Consider the following 19,014-nt stretch of genomic DNA (forward strand, 5'->3'; position numbering starts at 1 on the left):
ATTTAAAACATAAACTTCATGTTCTCTGTTGTAGTACAAGTAATGTTGTCATGTAAGGTCATTTTTCCTGAGAAAACAAAGCCTCTTGTTTATAAACACAAGCACAGAAATACAAGCTTAGATTGTACATCCCAGATGAGCTGGCTGAAGAACTCAAGAAAACAGAAAAACCACACCATCCTTAGTCACTCCTGCATTCTTCTCTCAATTTGTGGGTCAAAGACTGCTTGAAGCCGAATTTCTGCCAGCATTTTCCAAAACATATAATCTTATCAGCTTAAATCTTTCCAGGATGCCAACAGTATGTCCTTTATAGACAATTTTTCTAAGACTGACCAGGATTTTTAGAAAACATCCTGCTTTTTCCATTACCCACATTGTGAGTCCTGGAGATACCAAATCTCCAGTAAGGTGCTAACTGCTTTTTTATCCTCCATAATATAGTCACTAAAAATGTGAAGATGTAAATTAGGAATCATATACAACTACTTCATGTGGATTAAATTGTCTTTTGGTAAACTGTAAAGCAGCTGACAGAAAATAACCCCAAAACAATCGACGTTTTAAAACATGTAACACCTGATAAAAGCCAAGTTAACCCTCTATTCTCATATTTTCCTTACAGGTAGGTTATCCCTCTTGCACAATGTCTATGGACCTGCAATGACAGACTTTAGCAAAAACTCTCCTTGTGATTCTAGATGATTTTACAATATTTTATCAAGGGCTTCATGACCCAGCAAAAAATTAATAAGGTTCAGCCTGATTCCTTTTCAATCTGGATTAAATTAAATGGTTTTCTTAAAATTTGGTATCGTTGACAGTGACGAGGTATTTGCATCACGTCCATTTTAATGCATCCACATGGTTCATGTCAAATTGGTTTAATTTTTTACCTGATCCTAGTCCACTCTGAAATATCTCCCTCTACTGAACAGAGCACACACAGCCCTCAAGTCAGCTCCCACTGGATCTTCTGAGATTTTTTCTTAAGGTATAAGAATGCAGTGAATTAGAAAGAGGGCTAGTTATATTGCATAAACTTACCAAAGGCCACTCTTTAAACAGCCCAGGTTAAACCAGCCACACTTAAACTAGTTACTGGACATGCTAAAAAGTCTCTGTGGTCTTTTCTCATCATTTATTAGGCTAGGCTACACAGAAACAATCTGGAAAAGCAGTTATGACTGTAGAATTATATATATGAGGGTTTTCAAATACGTTTATTTTTCAGTAATTGAGCTTATTTGATTCTGCTTCATAGGAGGTTTGCTCAGGGATAGTTTAGGAAAGGTCACTTTTGTTTTGACTTAAATAATATTTGGGATTTGACTGAGTCATTTTCACACGCATCAAGCACACACAACATCCACATAAACTGACAAAGATGCTTTTTTTACAGCATACGTGATTTTTCACTGTGTGCTGCTTTCTGGAAGCTATGTGCTGAGGGTCATGTAATCAAATGAGTGCCTGAGAATCTCAATATCATTGATTCCCCTGGGAAATGAGAGCACTTGGCACTTTCCAAAACTGTCACAGGTTCCCTAATACTCTCAAGTGAGCGTTACCTGAATTTATGACTGAAAAGACCCTCTCAAGCACATAAAAAACAGAATACCTATTTGTTATGAGCACAGTAGAAGATACTGTGATATTGCAAGAACTCAAATCTTATCAGCCATGCTCATTAGTACACTTCATCGTGAAATCATGACTAGCAGATCAACTTTCCTAATGAAAACAGATTATCTGGAGCAAGCACAAGTACTCACGAATAAAAGTCATCTGTAGCAGAACTCAGTGAAGAAAGTAACTCAAATATAGAGACAGTAAAACAGATTTATCCCATTCAATTCAATATTTCCGATAGAAGCAAAGTGTGCATAAATAGGGATGTTTCACATTTTACTATGCAGACAGTAGGCCAGTTCACAACTGATACAAACTGGTGTATAGTCTTGGTTCTACTCAAGTGATCCCAATCTTCATGTGTTGCAAAATTTTATAGGAGGCAAAGTCTTCATAATTCTAACTATCTCACATATCCAGAGCAGTTTACATTATTATTACCTATTAACATTCTTTTTTCTTATTAAAGCACATCTGTTCAAATACATTTGCTTGTGAGCATACAGGAGTTTATCCTGTGCTTGAAAGGGACCCAAGCACCTGTCGCACCCATATCGCCATCTTACAGAGATCTGCTCCTACCTCCCAACGGGGTTTGCAACAGGGAAATACATATCTCCTGCACGATGCTCCCGCGCTCCTGCACCCCGGCTAGTCGGTGGGAGCTGGGAAACCCCAAATCCAGCTGCTCAGCGGTGAAAGCACCACAGGCACCAACGCAGTTTAAGTGCATACAATTTGCATATTGCCAAAAATGTTTCGCACATCGTGCTGCAAGGTTTGTGAGTGCCTTGAAAGGGCGGATTCTGCTGACACAGCACTAGTGCATAAAGTCGGCAGGAATTATTTAAGTTATTATTATATATATATAAGGTTATCATTAAAATCATTAAAATCATTAAAATGCCCTAACTGGACATCAATGCTTTTATATTATTCCAATAGCAATATGGTTAATTCCTGCAGTAAGGCTTTCATTTCTAATGAAACTTTTACTACTGTTTGAAGACACGTTTAAAGCAGCGTTTTGAACGAGGGCTGAAAAACTATTCACCTGCCCCTAAAGGTGAGAGGAAGAGACACCGGAGCCCCGGTATGGGCCAGCTGAACCCGACCCCTCTCGCCGCTCCCCTGCCCCGGCAGCTGCCGCCCCTGCCCCCGCGGGGTCCCCGCAGCCGCAGCCGCCGCCGCCGGGGGTGGGCCCAGCGGAGAAGCCCCGCTCCCAGCCCCGCCACTTACGGTGAGGCTGCCGACGGCGGGGCGCTCCTCCGGCAGGGCCGAGTCCAGCGAGAAGCCCCTCCGCGCCCAGTACTTACTGGAGAACATCATCATGGCGGGCTGCATGGGGCCGGCGGGGCGGGCGGGGGGCAGCGCCACGCTCTGCCCGTCTGGCCCCGCGGCGGCTCCTTTTATACCCCCCCGCGGAGGCTGATGGAAACCCGATTAGGGGACACCCGTCTCCGGGTGACGAGAGCCGTCGGCAGATGAACGCCCACGGTCCCCGCTTACCTCAGCCACCGCCGCGCACCGCCGGGGCGGGACGGGACCGGGGAGCGGTGTCGCCGCCGGGCACTGCCCAGCCTCGCCGCCCCCGCCCCGGCTGGAGCCCCCCGGGCCGGGAGGGCGGCGGGAATCCCGGGGCAGCTGTGCCGACCGCAACGGCAAAGGACCGCGCTGCGGGAACAGTCCCCCCGCCCGCCCCGGCGGCGACGCCTTCACCTGCCCCTCTCGCCGCTGCCCGCAGGGACCCGCAGCGGGACACAGCCCGGCCCGGGGGGCGGCCTCGGGCAGGGGAACACCGCTTAGAACCCCGCCCGGGAAGCCAAACTAGCTTGGCCTCTAGCCATCAGGAGAAGGTTCTTCACTCAGAGGGTGGTGGAGCACTGGAACAGGCTCCCCAGGGAGGTGTCACGGCCCCAAGCCTTACACTGTTCAAGAAAAGACTGGACAAGCTCTCAGACACATGGTGTGAATTTGGGGTTGTCCTGTGCAGGGACAGGAGTTGGACTGGATGATCCTTGTGGGTCCCTTCCAACTCAGGACATTCTATGATGATTTCACCCGGGACAGGGCAGAGACCAGGGTCACCCTGGCACCGTGGCCACAAGAGCTCTGGCAGGCCCTGGGGATGAACAGAGCCAGCAGTGCCAGGACAGGGCCAAGTGGGGACATGGGAACAGCGTGCCAAAGAAGAGTAGGAGCTGAGTTTCTACACAGAAAAGTCATGGTGGGATTTTGATGTGAGAAATTCTTTGATGTAGAAGCTTCTCTATCTCTCTGTAGTGCTTTGAAAACATAGGCTGGCTCAGAGAAGATGTATTAAGGGATAGGAATTATATCTTGCAATAAAAGACTTTACCATACCTTATAAATTGAAGGGTGACTGATGACATGCAAAGAGTACTTCCAGTGAAAGAGAATGTTTAGCTGGAAAAAGCTTTTTAATTGAGACAGCAATGGCTGCATAAGGGCCAGGCTTAGGTCATGAGACTCTCTTCCAACCACAACATTGATAAAGCAATTAATCACCTGTGAAGGTAAAAAAATCCCTCAGAGATCCCGAAGATCTTTTATGGTTATATGTATATGACCACTTGTCTCTGAAATACTCATCAAAACTTATTTCAATAATTTGTTTACTACTTAATTTTGGACTACTATAAACTCAGAAATGCTAAATGAGCAGAAGGTAACTGCTGAAACAATATCTTGACTGCAATGTTAAGGTAGTGTCTTAGTCTCTTAAATATACTTGAGAAATTGATTTAAGATTTTTAATTTCTCTTACACTAACATGGGGATGTCAAACACTCATTTCATCACTTTCTCACCCTGCTTCTCCCATTTCACAAAACTTTTCCATGACCTACTTTGAATAAATAGGCTACCTTACAGAGTGTAGGACTGAGCAATCATAGAACCATAGAATAGTTTGGGTTGGAAGGGATCTTCAAAGCTCATCTAGTCCAACCCCCTGCCAGGAGCAGGGACATCTTCAACTAGATTAGGTTGCTCAGAGCCCTGTCCAGCCTGGCCTTGAGTGTCTCCAGGAATGGGGCATCTACCACCTCTCTGGGCAACCTGGGCCAGTGTTTCACCACCCTCATTGTAAAAAATTTCTTCCTTATGTCTGGCCTGAATCTCCCCTTTTAGTTTAAAACCATTACCCCTTGTCCTATCGCAACAGGCCCTGCTGCGCAGTCTGTCCCCATCTTTCTTATAGACCCCTTTAAGTACTGAAAGGCTTCAATAAAGTCTCCCTGGAGCCTTCTCTTCTCCAGGCTGAACAACCCCAACTCTCTCAGCCTGTCCTTATAGAGGAACAACATTGAATTTGTTCCAGTTTCAAGTTTCCTTCGAATACAGAGTTTTCACTCTTCTAACACATCAGGTAGGGGAGGAAAACAGTCACTGCTTCCTCTTGCAGTTCACGGACAGTGCTTTCCTCTGCAGCATCCTCGAACTGGGGCAACCTCACTGAACACAAGAGCTGCCATCATGTGTCCTTAACTTGGTACACATATAGATCACATTCCTGTGCAATCTACTCCAGGTGAACCTGCTTTATCAGGTGGGTTGGACTAGATGATCTCCAGAGGTCCCTTCCAACTCCATTCATTCTGTGATTCTGTGATCACGTAGATTGAGAGGAAAAAATGAAAATCAGATCCACTGAAGCCAAGACACTGAGCGGGGAGCTGCACAAGGCATGTACCAGGAAGTATTGTTCATAGTACTAGGCTTCATGTCACATCTAGCTCAGCTGAGAAGTGCCTCCCATCAGAACCTCCATGCCTTTAGCCTTGCTACACTTAGCATCTTATAACTAGCATTTACATAGCTGCATCATTAAAGGGTTCATTTTGCTCTTAAAAAGACCAACACAGAAGCACAACAAAAGATTTGAGACTGTTTCATAGCCCCCATGTAGTATCACAGGAATGTACTGTTTATCGCAGCTAACAAAAAACAGCAAAAGCTTCCAGTCTAAATGGGCCATTGCCAGTCAGATGATCCCATTCTTAAAATGGGTGGTCATGCTCAGTGTTTAGGACCAGGACATGTTCACAGCTTCCTCCAAACTCATGGGAGGCCTGAATATAATCCTTTGGCTCCACTTTTCCAGAGTTTCCCATGAGTGAAATCTAATAAGAATCCTTTCTTCTGCTTGACAATAAGATTGTAATAATATTTGTTTCCTCTACCTGATCCTGTAATGCAAGTCAATCATTTTCATTCTGCTAACCCACAAAGTTTTACTTCATTCTCCCAGTTAGGGAAAAGTGTGTCAACATGTGACAGTCCAGTCTCATATCCTAAGTTATCAAGAGATATTCTATGTCATGTTTATTCATTGTTTTTAATAATGGGAAAGCAACTTAGAGTCTTTGGGCTTTTATATTCATACCTGCTATGCCTGAGATACCTAGATACAGTTCATACAGCTGAACAATTTATGAGAGTGAGATCACTTAGCACTCTCTGGATGCTCCAGCAATGAAAGAAAGCTCTACTGAGCAGACTTTTCTCCTACCAGCATGACAGAGCATGATTTTATCTACTGTTAGATGCTAGCTCTGCACCTGGGACATCACACAAATCAGCGAGCCCGTAGCCTCGCTATCTCTCACAGCTCTGTGCGGTAACTAGAGCACGGCAAAGCTTTTCTGTCTCTCACAGCCTCTTCATGATGACTCATGAACGCAAAACAAACAAAGGTTCATTATGTCAGCAGGTGCTATGTAACAGGGAAGGAGGACAGAAATGATCCAGCTATTGTAACCATGCTGCCTGCCCATGAATTCTGCAGAGAGACTGATTCTCTCTGGAGAGGAAGTTCTTCTTTTGCAGCTTGTATTTTGTAGGTGGACTTTCTCATATCAATGCCAGCTTGAAGTTCACACAATTTTTCACTAAAAATGTTTATTTCTTCTTTGTTCTAGCTACAGTACAACAAAGCTGGCATATGGTTCTAGGATTACTGGTAAACTACAGATTTTGTTTAGAGTTCAACTATTAGGTTGGTGCAAAAGTAATTGCTGTTTTGGACCATGAATTTTAATTCATTATAACCAGGCTCAGACACATCTTTGTTACTCAAAATAGGAACCATTACAATCAACATATTTTTGCCAATGAGAAATATGTTCGTTTATTCCTGCAGCATAAAAATCTGTGCTTCAGGATTCAACAAACTCTTGGAAAGCATTTTCTGCATCCTGCTGGTTGTGAAAGCATTTTCTCTGCAAAATGTTGTCAAGATGCTTGAAGAAGTGGCAGTCGGTTGGTGAGAGGTCAGGTGAATATGGCACATGAGGGAAAATTTCATAGCCCAATTGGTTCAACTTTCAAAGTGTCAGTTGTGCGACGTGTGGGCATGCATTGTCATGAAGAACGGGGCCCTTTCTGTTGACCAATGCCAGCTGCAGCATTGCAAATTTCAGTGCATCTCATCCATTTGCTGAGCAGACTTCTCAGATGTAACTGTTTCTCACTACGATTCAGAAAGCTGTAGCGAATCAGACTGGCAGCAGACCACCAAACAGTGACCGGGACCTTTTTTTGCTGCAAGTTTGGCTTTGGGAAGTGCTTTGGAGGTTCTTCTCGGTCCACCCACTGAGTTGATCATCACCAGATGTTGTATAAAATCCACTTTTTGTCACACATCACAATCCAATCAAGAAATGGTTCATTGTTGCTACACAGAATAAGAGAAGACAACACTTCAATATGCCTTTATTTCTAGTTTTGGTCAGCCCATGAGGCACCTGCTTATCAAGCTTTTTTAACTTTCCAATTTGCTTCAAGTGCCAAACAGCCCTATAATGGTCAACGCTGAGTTCTTCAGCAACTTCTTGTGTAGTTGTAAGAGGATCAGCTTTGGTGATGCTCTCAGTTGGTCCTTGTCAACTTCCCAAGGCTGGCTGCTACACTCCTCTTCTTCAAGGCTCTCGTCTCCTTTGCAAAACTCTTTGAACCATCACTGCACTGTACATTCATTAGCAGTTCCTGAGCCAAATGCATTGTTGATGTTGCAAGTTGTCTCCACTGCTTTATGATGCGTTTTGAACTTGAATAAGAAAATCACTCAAATTGGCTTTTTGTCTAACATCATTTCCATAGTCTAAAATAAATATAAAATACACAGCAAGTAATAAGTCAGTAGGAAAAAGACATAAAGCGAGAAAAGTGCATTAAAATTATGTGTAACATAACCACATTTTTTCAAGAATGTATTCCAGTATCAAATGGCAAATTTCAAGAATGCAAAAATGACCATTACTTTTGCACCAACTTAGTTGGCTGGTGCAATATAGCTCCCAGTGCCATACAGATAACACAAGTGAACACTTAAAATCCCTAGCCAAAAATCTGGGAGTTCATGGAAGCAGCGATTCAAAAATATCTGTGTAATAATGTATGTCAGGGTGCCACATGGCAATCTTATTTCACTTTGGGAGATGAAGTTAATGCTGATAGAAATAAAGGAAGCTGTCTGGCACACAGAGATAAGTTTACTTTTATTTCCAAAAGGTATCTTGTTGCCTATGATCAGAAACTCCAAGATCTTCTTTAGTTTACGTACAGATGTTTTCCTCTCCTCCTATGAGAGAACAGTCACCATTGTTTGAACTTTAAGCTATGCACTTTTTAAGCTTAAAAAATGCAGAATTCTCAAGGGGAAATTTAAATCTGAAGCAAGACTCAATGTTTGAGTCATTTTCCCCCTTTAAAAATACCAATTGTCCGTTTCAGCACAATTTTCCTTAAAACTATTTGTAACATTTACCATAGTTTTGTGACATTTACTAGCAACCTTAAGAACTTCCATTTGATTTTAACAAGAGGATAAAATTCACAGTGCAGAGTAGCTAGTATATGCCAAGAAATAATCTGAATTCACCTCTGACTCCACCAGATCACCACCAAGTCTTTGTCTACAGGTGTGTTACAGCAGGAAGGAGAACTTCGAAGTCATAAATGTGGCAGAACAGGGAAAGAAACGAAGCTATGAAAAGTATCAAAAAAAAGCACAAAGAAAGGTGGACTTCACAAAGATCTAAAAGTGAAAACAACATTATTCAATGTGAAGTCAAAAAGGCAAAAAGAAGAACATTTACTTCTATTATTGATGTAAGAGATGTTGACACAAAGAGAAAATATGTCTCAATACATAACGACATCATCACTTATTTGGTAAAACAAGTACTTTGCAAAATAATTGACTAGCCAAAGGGGCTTCATAAAACAAGGAAAGATGTACAGTCTTTTCCCAGATTATGAAAGATACAAACACCAACTCAAAAATCTATTTCTCTGAATGAGACAGGTCTGCTGAAAAATATGTGATGAGAATATAGACCTAATTTTTAAATTACCAAGATATAGGAAGCACAGGGTTTTAAGCAAACAACAAAATCATCCCATGTTCTAACAGTATTAAGAAGACTTTAATCAACCAACAGCTGTTGCAAAAGGATATCTACCAAATTACAGACTGGCTAGGATGGTCTGGGAATACCAATGATCAATTTTGATCCACGATTTGGAAGAAAACAATTAAAAGAGAGGCTGTGGTATATTTAATTTGAGCCAACAGTGAGAAGCTGTTGAAAACATTAGGCAGATGATGGACTACATGAAGAATGAACATCAAATGAATTCACAATTTCCAGCCAAAAGTCAGAGAAGAAGGCGGAAACTGACAATTGGAGAAAAGGGGACCTCAGTAAATTCAGTTGTTTCAACATACAAGGGGAGGCAACCTAGTGCAGAAAGACAATTATTTCATTACTTCAGGAAAAAAATAGTTTCATCTGGAAACTGTTCCATTGTAAAGGAAGTGTAGTCTTCTACTACACTTTTACTAGCAGTATAAGTCATTTGTTTCTCATTATCTTCAAAAAAAGTAGCTTACAGGAGATGAAAACTAGGACCAAGATACAAAATACAGGCAGCATAACACATTAACATATGGATTGAAGTATTAGATCACGACTGAACAGAGGAAAGGACAAAACAGAAAAACAACTTTTTTTTTTTTTCCAAAAGGCATTAAATACTTGAGGGATTTTTTGTTTGTTTTTACATCATTCTGTACTCAAAGAATCAAGTGTGACGAGGGGTCTATCATAACTAACAGCAAGAGCACGAAGGTATGCTCTTAGCTTTTAACAAGATAAAACTATGTTAGTGAATACTTGGGGTAAGTCTGATTGTAGGAAATGACATGGCACTGAAGCCACGTTTCCAGAGTAGGCTCATTAAATCTCTGCCACCAATAGCTGTTTTAGGAACTTAGGGGATGGATAAGTGACAAAAGAGCGGAAAAAAAGCCAAAAATATGTCCATTTTCAATAAGAGGAGGAAGGGCTGGACTGGTCTAATTTCATTTGTTTGAGAAAACAGAGGTATCAAGACTATTTATAAAGACCTAGATGATAACAGATGATTAAACAGTCAAGATGGATTTGCTGAGAACAAATTGACAAATCTCATTTCCTCTTATGACAGTCCTGTGGACCAAGGCAAAATAATATATGTCATTCATCTTGGTGGTAGCAAAGCATCTGATGTGGTCTCTTATAACATTCTCACAAGACAGATAAGGAAACCAAGTCCAGATGAAACTAAAAGATTGGACAAAGGAGTGGGTTCACTGTTAAATGGCAGGGTGCAGAGAACAGGAGATCCACAGGTACCTACCCTCACTTGTAAACGATTTAATAATAGCCTAAATGCCCATGTAGAGACCACCCCTAAATTCCCAGACTGTACCTACCTCAGAGATGCTGTAACCATTCCAAAATTTAAGCAGATTGTGGCAGGGGGAGGGCTACTTATAGGCAACCAGCTGCACCATTACAAGAGTAGAAAGAGCTCTTATGGAGGAACTCAGAATTTACAGAAAATCACCAGCTGTGGGTGACCATTCAGTCTGCCCTGGAAGTCCACCAACACCTCAAAAGTGCCTATACCACAGACTGCAGGATCTGCAAAGGTGTTCTCCAAAGGGATTAGACAAGCATCTGGCAGAAGACGAACATGCCTTCCAACAGGAGGCAGTCTAGCTAGTTTATTATTCATGAGCTTTTAAAAGTATCTTCCAATATTGCAAATCTCTAATTTTAACAAACTTTCTGTATGTTTACACTCAAGTACATACCTCATAGTGACAAAAATTTGTGGTATGATTGCTCTGGCTAGAAGGACTGGTTAAGTCTTAAATTTATCAGCTCCTTTATGTGGTTCACCAGACATTGCACAAATTAATCACACCAGCGTAAAAAGTATAGCAGCACAGGGCAGAGAACAAAGAATCAGCAGTGCCACTTTTGGTAGCAGTAGCTGTATTATTTTGTTGTTCGAAAAATTATCAAGTTCCTGAGCCCAAATATCTGGACTTCAAAGACTTCCTTGGTCTCCTTCATCAGTTACTTTAACAGTAAAACCAGAAGAGTGTGTGGAAGCCCTCCAAGGCTAATGCAGAAAGCTGGCATGAACCCATGTAACCTAGAGGACGTCTAGACCAATTAATACGTGAAGAGTGTTTTGGAAGAATCTCTGCTGTTGCATCTCATCAATTATGACAACCAACAGAACAGCTGAATGTAAGTTGCTTATATAATACAAGTATTTTTTTGTGTAAGGTCTAAATGGGCACTTTAAAAGTGTCATCTTCAATATGAAGGATTAATTTATTTCTATCATGATCTCAGACGCCATTAAGAATGGCTCTCATCACACCAAACAGGGTCAGGCTGGGATGGAGTTAACTTTCCTTATCGCAGCCTGTATGGTTTGTGCCTGGAGCAGTGTAGATGACACATGGGTGTTTTGGCTGCTGCTGAACCCTCCCTGCACAGCATTGGACCTTTCTCACTTCTTCCCTGGGGGGTGGGCAAGACGTTGAGAGGGGACACAGACAGAGCAGCTGACCCAAACTGCCCAGAGGGGTATTCCACACCACACGCCACAGCAGTAACAGCTCAGGGAGAGGGGGAGGAAGAAGCAAGGACACTCATGGTGGTGGTGTTTATCTTTCCAAGGAACCTGTGTGGGGTCCTTGCTTTCCAGGAAGGGCCTGGACATCCACCTGCTGATGGGCAGCAGTGACAAAAATCCTCTTCGTGCTTTGCTTGCAGGAGCAGCATTTGCTTTCCCTGTTAAATTGTCATCGTCTCAGTCCATGAGCCTTCTTGCTTGCTTCTATTTTCCAGTATAAGCTGGGGAATGACCTATTAGAGAGCAGCGTAGGGGAAAGGGACCTGGGGGTTCTGGTGGACAGCAGGATGACCATGAGCCAGCACTGTGCCGTTGTGGCCAGGAAGGCCAATGGTACCTGGGGTGTATTAGAAGGGGAGTGGTTAGTAGGTCAAGAGAGGTTCTTCTGCCCCTCTACTCTGCCCTGGTGAGACCACATCTGGAATATTGTGTCCAGTTCTGGGCTCCTCAGTTCAAGGAGGACAGGGAACTGCTGGAGAGGGTCCAGCAAAGGGCAACAAAGATGATTAAGGGAGTGGAGAAGCTCCCTTATGAGAAAAGGCTGAAGGAGCTGGGTCTATTTAGCTTGGAGGAGACTGAGGGGTGACCTCATTAATGTTTACAAATATATAAAGGGTGAGTGTCACGAGGATGGAGCCAGGCTCTTCTCAGTGACAGCCAATGATAGGACAAGGGGTAATGGGTACAAACTGGAACACAAGAGGTTCCACTTAAATTTGAGAAGAAACTTCTCAGTGAGGGTGACAGAACACTGGAACAGGCTGCCCAGGGGGGTTGTGGAGTCTCCTTCTCTGGAGACATTCAAAACCCGTGTGGACACATTCCTGTGTAACCTCATCTAGGTGTTCCTGCTCAGGCAGGGGGATTGGACCAGATGATCTTTTGAGGTCCCTTCCAATCCCTGACATTCTGTGATTCCTTCTGTTTTCTCCACATCCCAGGGGAAAGGGTGGTGGGTGAGAGGCCGGGCGGTGCTTGGCTGCTGGCTGGGGTCAACCACACCACACACAGAAACAAGTGACCACCCTTTGCTGAACTGCTAACCTGGGCAAAATAATAAGCTCTGCACAATGGGGCTCTGCTGTTAGTTGGTTAATAACAAGGTACATATGTGGAAACAGCCAAAGAACTAATGTTCAGGTAGGGTACACATAGCCTGTATAGTCAAAATATATACTATAATCGAATTCCTTCAAAACATAACCCATCTAGAAGACTTCATTTATTTGAATTACACGGACAGATTGAAATATATATTTGATTCAGCTGTGAAATTCATCTTGGATGAGGCAAAAAGTGACATCCTACAACATATTTTTGTTTGCAGTTCACTAGAAAATTGAATTTGTGCCAAAGATATAGTGATTCAACATGAAAAAAACAGCACATATGCTTTAAAAATGTTTAAGATTAAAATCCCCACTTCAATGAAAAATGAAATGCAATCTTAATTTATATGAGGCCTGCACTGCAATAACGTAATTGAATAGCAGACATTATGAAGTCCCACTAAGCATGAAGCACAATCATCTTTTAACACCATAAAAAAATCGTTTGAAAGCATCTTTAAATCAAATATAATAGCACACATGTGTGAGATCTGGCTGTTAAGTGCTCAGTTATGTCTCTGTGTCTCCTATCACCTTTTCAATGCTCATATACAGTGACGTAAACTATCGAGCTAGATATAGGTACATAAATGTATGTTAAGAATCAAGGGTTAGGATTTCCTGCTTTAATCCCAGCCACCATAGAGCAGCTCATGGAGTTTCTCCCCTAACAACATGCACTGACCTCCCTGCCACGATTCTTTCACCACAGATGTAGACGGTACCAGCCACTGACTAGAAGTGTTCAGAAAACAGGCAACAGATTTGAAAAACATATTGAAATATTTGGCCAGTCACAGACAAAATAGTGTTACCAACACTTTCCTACAGGCCACGGACTAAACTGCACTTTTAAGTTGCATCTAAACAAGAATACTGACTAAAATGGCATCTGAGGAACAGTTAACACATTTCCTACACAAATGATTATCCCTGCACACAGCCCACTTAGACACCTTTTTCCAATCACATTTGTCATGTGAATCAATTCTCAGATGCACTTTTAAAATTTCACTAACCTCTTCAGCATTGACATTTCTGTTGTCTAACAAGGAACAATTTGAGGAAAACATAGATTTGACCTACAGAAATTCTATCCCAAACTTGGTAAGACTTCATTCGCATCACACCAGGATACTGAATCTTTTACAATAAAATCTTTTTTTCAAGTTATGCAAGAGTCTTGGAACAAAAAATTAGAGAAGTGAGGAAAAAGTGCCTCACTTATTTTGAACTAAAACACTGTATCAAAAAGTAGAAGCTAGAATACTTTTTATGGCTTTTTGAAAAGTTTCAGCAATGGAGCTTTGATTTGGTGCTCAAGAATATATTTGAAAGTAGTGAGGGATCTGATTCCTCACTGCTTTGGCTGAATGGAGCCAAAGTATTTCATAGAGTATAATATGTGAGGAAAAACTAGAGAGAATAATTGAAAAGACACCATCAGCATCTTAAATTTGTCTACTCAAAAAATGCAGAAGTTTTAACAAAAAACTTGTTAGTGACAAAACTGGGCTTGTTGAGTATCCTAATTTTAGTTAAACTACAGATCAAAACAGAAACATTGCTAATACAATCAACATCACTGTTATTCCCACATCTGGTTCTTAAAGCAATCAGGACCTGTTACAGCATATACGTTAACCTTTATATTCTTTAGGAAGATTACACACAACAATGAATACAAATCCTCCACTCCTGACATGGGCTTTAAGGCCACTGGTTCCAATGTTCACTGGGTGCAAACCAGCTATTAGGGGTGACCAGGACAGGCACACATTTTCTAAGTGTACTTAATAAAACTGAAGCATTAAGTGATTACTATGGGCAACTTAGTATCATCCTTTTATAGTTTTTGACCTCCCAGTGTCACAACAATTCTATAAACATTCACATTGCTCCAAATGCCCAAGAAGCTTCAGCCTAGTCTCCTTTTCGTAAGTTATCCTCTTGCCCTCAAAGAGAAGAAAAAGCCCTCAAGAACGTACTTTCTAACAAATAAAATTGCCCAAACAGGCAAAATAACAAAAATCTCTCTTCAGGAAACTCCTACATAAATTTAATTTTTACCTTGCAACAGATAACACTGGAATACTGCTACGACTGAAAAGTATGAGTTTTAAATACTTGCCTCCAAAAGGTAATTCTTTTCAAGTCAAGCATCAAAAAAAAAACAAAATAGGTTTGCAGGAACTAAATAAGTATTGTCTCTTTTATAGTTGATTTGTATTTGTTAATGCTAAGTTATCTAAATCATTCCTCTACAAAAGAAACAGATGAACCTCTAACCCATGGCATTTTTTCAGCCATCATGATTCTGATTAAGGCCTCTCGCAGTGTTTGTAGTCCCAGCTTAGGCTAAATCCATCCCTAAAAATCAGGAACAGCTTGGTAGAAGATGAGGTTCCTTCTTGATCACAACTCTTTGCAAGGCTGCCTGTCAGCTGGAAGGAAACTACAGGTACTGAACCCTGCAAGAGGCATTTGATCCTACTGCAGGGGAGCAGAGCAAGCCTGCCTACTCCGAGCCTTCTCAGCAGCTGCTCACTCTTAATTTAAAGAGCAACCTTCTCATCTTTGACATCTGAGTGCTTAATACAAAGGGAAAAGATCAACAATCATACCCAAAAAGGCCATTTCCTCTTGTCCTATCACTTGCTACTTGGGAGAAGAGACCAACACTCTCCAGGCTACAACCTCCTTTCAGGTAGTTGTAGATACTGATAAGGTCTCCCCTCAGCCTCCTTTTCTCCAGGCTAAACAGCCCCAGTTCCCTCAGCTGCTCCTCATCAGACTTGTGCTCCAGACCCCTCATCAGCTTTGTCATCCTCCTCTGCACTCCCTCTAGCATCTCAATGTCTTTCTTGTAGCAAGGGGCCCAAAACTGAACACAGGGCCTCACCAGTGCTGAGTACAGGAGGATGATCAGTTCCCTAGTCTTGCTGGCCACACTATTCCTGATACAAACCAGGATGCTGTTGGCCTTTCTGGCCACCTGGGCACACTGCTGGCTCATGTTCAGCTGGCTGTCAATCAACACCCCCAGATCTCTCTTTGCCAGGCAGCTTTCCAGCCACTCTTCCCTGAGCCTGTAGCGCTGCCTGGGGTTGTTTTAAAGGCTAACAGTATTTCTTAGCAGTCATAGCTGTAATTCCAAGAAATTACAGAATTTCACTTAAATAGGCATTTCCTATATATTTGAATATTCATGGTCAATTATTATTTTCTTTTAAATCTTAATGGGTTTCATGTAATTTTTGTGGGTGCATATCCTGAATAACTCCAAACCATCCATAGTTAGTTGACAGACTTGTCCGTTGCATTTCTCTGTTTCAGATACCTCCCTCCCCGCCTTCCACAGTTTCATTTTAATGTAATTTTTGACAAAAAGATTTTGCATGTATACTTCAAAGTGAACTAGGTGCTCCAAAACCACTGAAACTAACTTGGTTAGTATATTTGAACCAAAGCGTCGATTATGTAAGTTCTAATGCCTTTTTGTATTCTACGCCACATTAAACGAACTGCCAAAAAGCACAAAGCTCAACAGTGAACAAAAGCAAGATGCTTCACCATCATTTCCTGGACAGGAAATGAAAGGCTGCACATACGCCAAGCTGTGAACCCTTGATCTGCACCACATAAGACATTTTATTAACTGATGAGAGATAGCACATTGACGATATTAAAAACAAAATCTATACTGATTCAGCTCTCCAGTGTTTGCTCGCAACTGGTGAGAGAAGTTTAATCAGGTCTCAAATTATTGCAACAACTTGATTTATCTATTAAAGGCTTTTGGTATTACTTGTATTTACTTCAGATGTCACAAATAACATTTGTAAAAGTAAACTGCTCCAGAAAAGAATGCTCCACCTCATGCCACAAATCAACAGCTTAGTGAAGAAAAGTATGTTCCACTCTGTAATAAACAAGTATTCCCACTGCTCTTCATTACTCACAAAGTATATAATATCGATGGACTAACCATTGTTAGCTATCCCCTCTATCTCATATTCTTATATCAACCACCAGACAACTAGATTTTTTTCTCTAAATATGATTTAATTAAAAACACTAAATCAGCTTTGATTTTTATTTTATATATGTACAATAGTTACCAAATAATGAATACACTTAATCAGTTATGTTAAATTTCACATAACGTCAAAGGACATCAGCATGGCATGGAATAAACTCACACTGCCTTTTGCATATACAAAAAATGCATTAATGTTAATTGTGATTCCTGTTTTGGTTTGTGGTTTATTTTTTTATAACCTGCTTATTAGTTCTCCAAATAATCTTGTCATATAAACAGTGTAAGTAGTTAATTGATCAGTTAATATATTAGCAAAGATAAATATCAGTAAAGTTTGCAAGAAATCAACTGCAAAACTACCTCAAGTGTAGGACTGAATGTATTCACATGAAAGTTACCTTCAGTTAGAAAAGTTTCGAAAAAGAGCCCAAGTTGGAGCTGTGCATTAATTTGGTCAAACTGATTCATATGAACAAACAGTCAAGTTTATTCAGATATTGAAAATATGACTATCCTTTTAGTATTCACAAACATTTGTGTATATAGTGTGTGTATGTGTGTAAATATATATATGCATATATAAAGTGAAGATATGTTAATGTAAAAATATACTGTTCATCCACTCCCTGTTACACAAAATTCAGTATTTGGACATTAACTCGTGTAAGTATGAATGTCCATTTCAAATCTACATTCAACCAGCAACAAATACATAGAAGTATTTTTGTAAACATTTGAGATAGGGAAAAACCCATTCATTTACAAAACAATCCTTCTTTAACACATCAGCATCTTTTCAGCTTGAAAATGTTGTACAGCAGCTTCAGCTGGCCTTTTGTGATTCTGCTCAAATCAAAGAGCTCACACTGTCTTACATCAATATGTGTGAAAGCTCAGCAAATGCATTATTTTCAAATTCTTTCTTAATCACCATCCACTTCCAGTTCACCAGCAAAAAGAAAATGCACTTGGCTACAAAAATATTAAGGAATGTTATTGAAAACAAAAGGCTATTTTGGTAGAAGAAACTACAAAAATAGTTGAGTCATGTTGTAAAGCTTTAATGCAAGAGCATTACAGTACAGATTTTCTTTCCAACCTTAAAGCTTAATCAACACCAAATTTAAATATCCATCTCTCAAGTGCTTGAAAAAAAAACGTGCTCAGTAAAAGTCTTTCTTCAATTTAACCAGCTGTAATTACACAGGTGTTCAGCTCAGCGTCTCAGGCATCTGTTGAGTGCTGTCTGTTGTTCCATTGGCAGCAGTTACAGGTGTTGAGACACTCTGATACAATGACGTGGGACAACTCAACACAGCTGCACTTTCATCCTCTCCATTATCTGAATCTGGTGTTACAGAACTGTTTTCTATCCCCAGGATCTCACTGACTGCTTGAGGCAATTCCTAGAAAGGAAGACAGATGCGGGGGGAATATTAAAAGTCACGGTAATAAAATGAAAAAAAGTTAACAACAAGGTTCCCCATGCTCCATCTCCCATCCCCAGTAAGTAATCATTCATTTGAATTTAGCTGTACTGAAAGCATCTCTCAGCATTAGTTCCATTTAAGTTACCGTTTTCTGTATCTGCTTTTTGAAAAGACAGCCAAGAGGGCAGGCTCATGTATCACTTCCTGAATAACAACATCATCTTCACTGCAAAAATAAAAGTCTAAACAACTATTATAATTACATTTCATGTTATTGAAATTAATTTTTTTGAGTGAACCATTAGTTTCTGTCTAATAAGTCTCACATGCTTTCAGTGCAATGCACCTTTCACCTCAAACGTTCTCAGGCACACTGAATGAATTACTTGTACTGAGGCTCTCTAGTAAGAGCTAAGAAATCACAACAAAAGGTACAATCCAGCTTTGCCCCAGTGAACAATATTACTCTATAAAAAGAATCACTCTTGCTTACAGACTGTTAGAATACAGGTGCTGTATAGATATAGCATATTCTTTATAATACCCATGCATTTAGTTATGTCGCAACTCATATTAATATATGTATAATTTCAGCCAACTACATACTTTTACTGTCTATTAAAGCTCTCAGTAAATATATTCAAAATATCTTTACCTTGCAATTCATCATCTGCATAGAAATTGCTTCTGCTTTGCAGAGTATATATTCCACATCAATTTTCATAGACAGTTCATTAATATGCTAAAAATATATTCAGAAAGAACAGTGAGTACAATAAATAGTAAATACACTTCA

At 40.8% G+C, this 19,014-nt stretch overlaps 2 protein-coding genes across 2 annotated transcripts in view; both read right to left on the reverse strand.

Moving 5' to 3' along the window:
- The window catches only part of TPH2 (tryptophan hydroxylase 2), a gene marked incomplete at both ends in the record, with an annotated part of 50,750 nt that extends 47,774 nt beyond the window's left edge, over positions 1-2,976 (reverse strand). The window contains one exon of the mRNA XM_080353318.1: positions 2,872-2,976. Coding sequence (XP_080209444.1) covers positions 2,872-2,976 — 105 coding nt within the window. The remainder of the gene's footprint in view (positions 1-2,871) is intronic.
- A 13,531-nt stretch (positions 2,977-16,507) lies between these two features.
- The window catches only part of TBC1D15 (TBC1 domain family member 15), a 34,818-nt gene continuing 32,311 nt past the window's right edge, over positions 16,508-19,014 (reverse strand). The window contains exons 16-17 of the mRNA XM_080363812.1: positions 18,874-18,960; positions 16,508-18,194 (exon numbers count right to left, since the gene is read on the reverse strand). Coding sequence (XP_080219938.1) covers positions 18,000-18,194; positions 18,874-18,960 — 282 coding nt within the window. The 3' untranslated portion in view covers positions 16,508-17,999. The remainder of the gene's footprint in view (positions 18,195-18,873; positions 18,961-19,014) is intronic.

This window comes from Nesoenas mayeri, assembly GCF_963082525.1.
Source record: "Nesoenas mayeri genome assembly, chromosome: 1".
NCBI classification, from domain to species: domain Eukaryota; kingdom Metazoa; phylum Chordata; class Aves; order Columbiformes; family Columbidae; genus Nesoenas; species Nesoenas mayeri.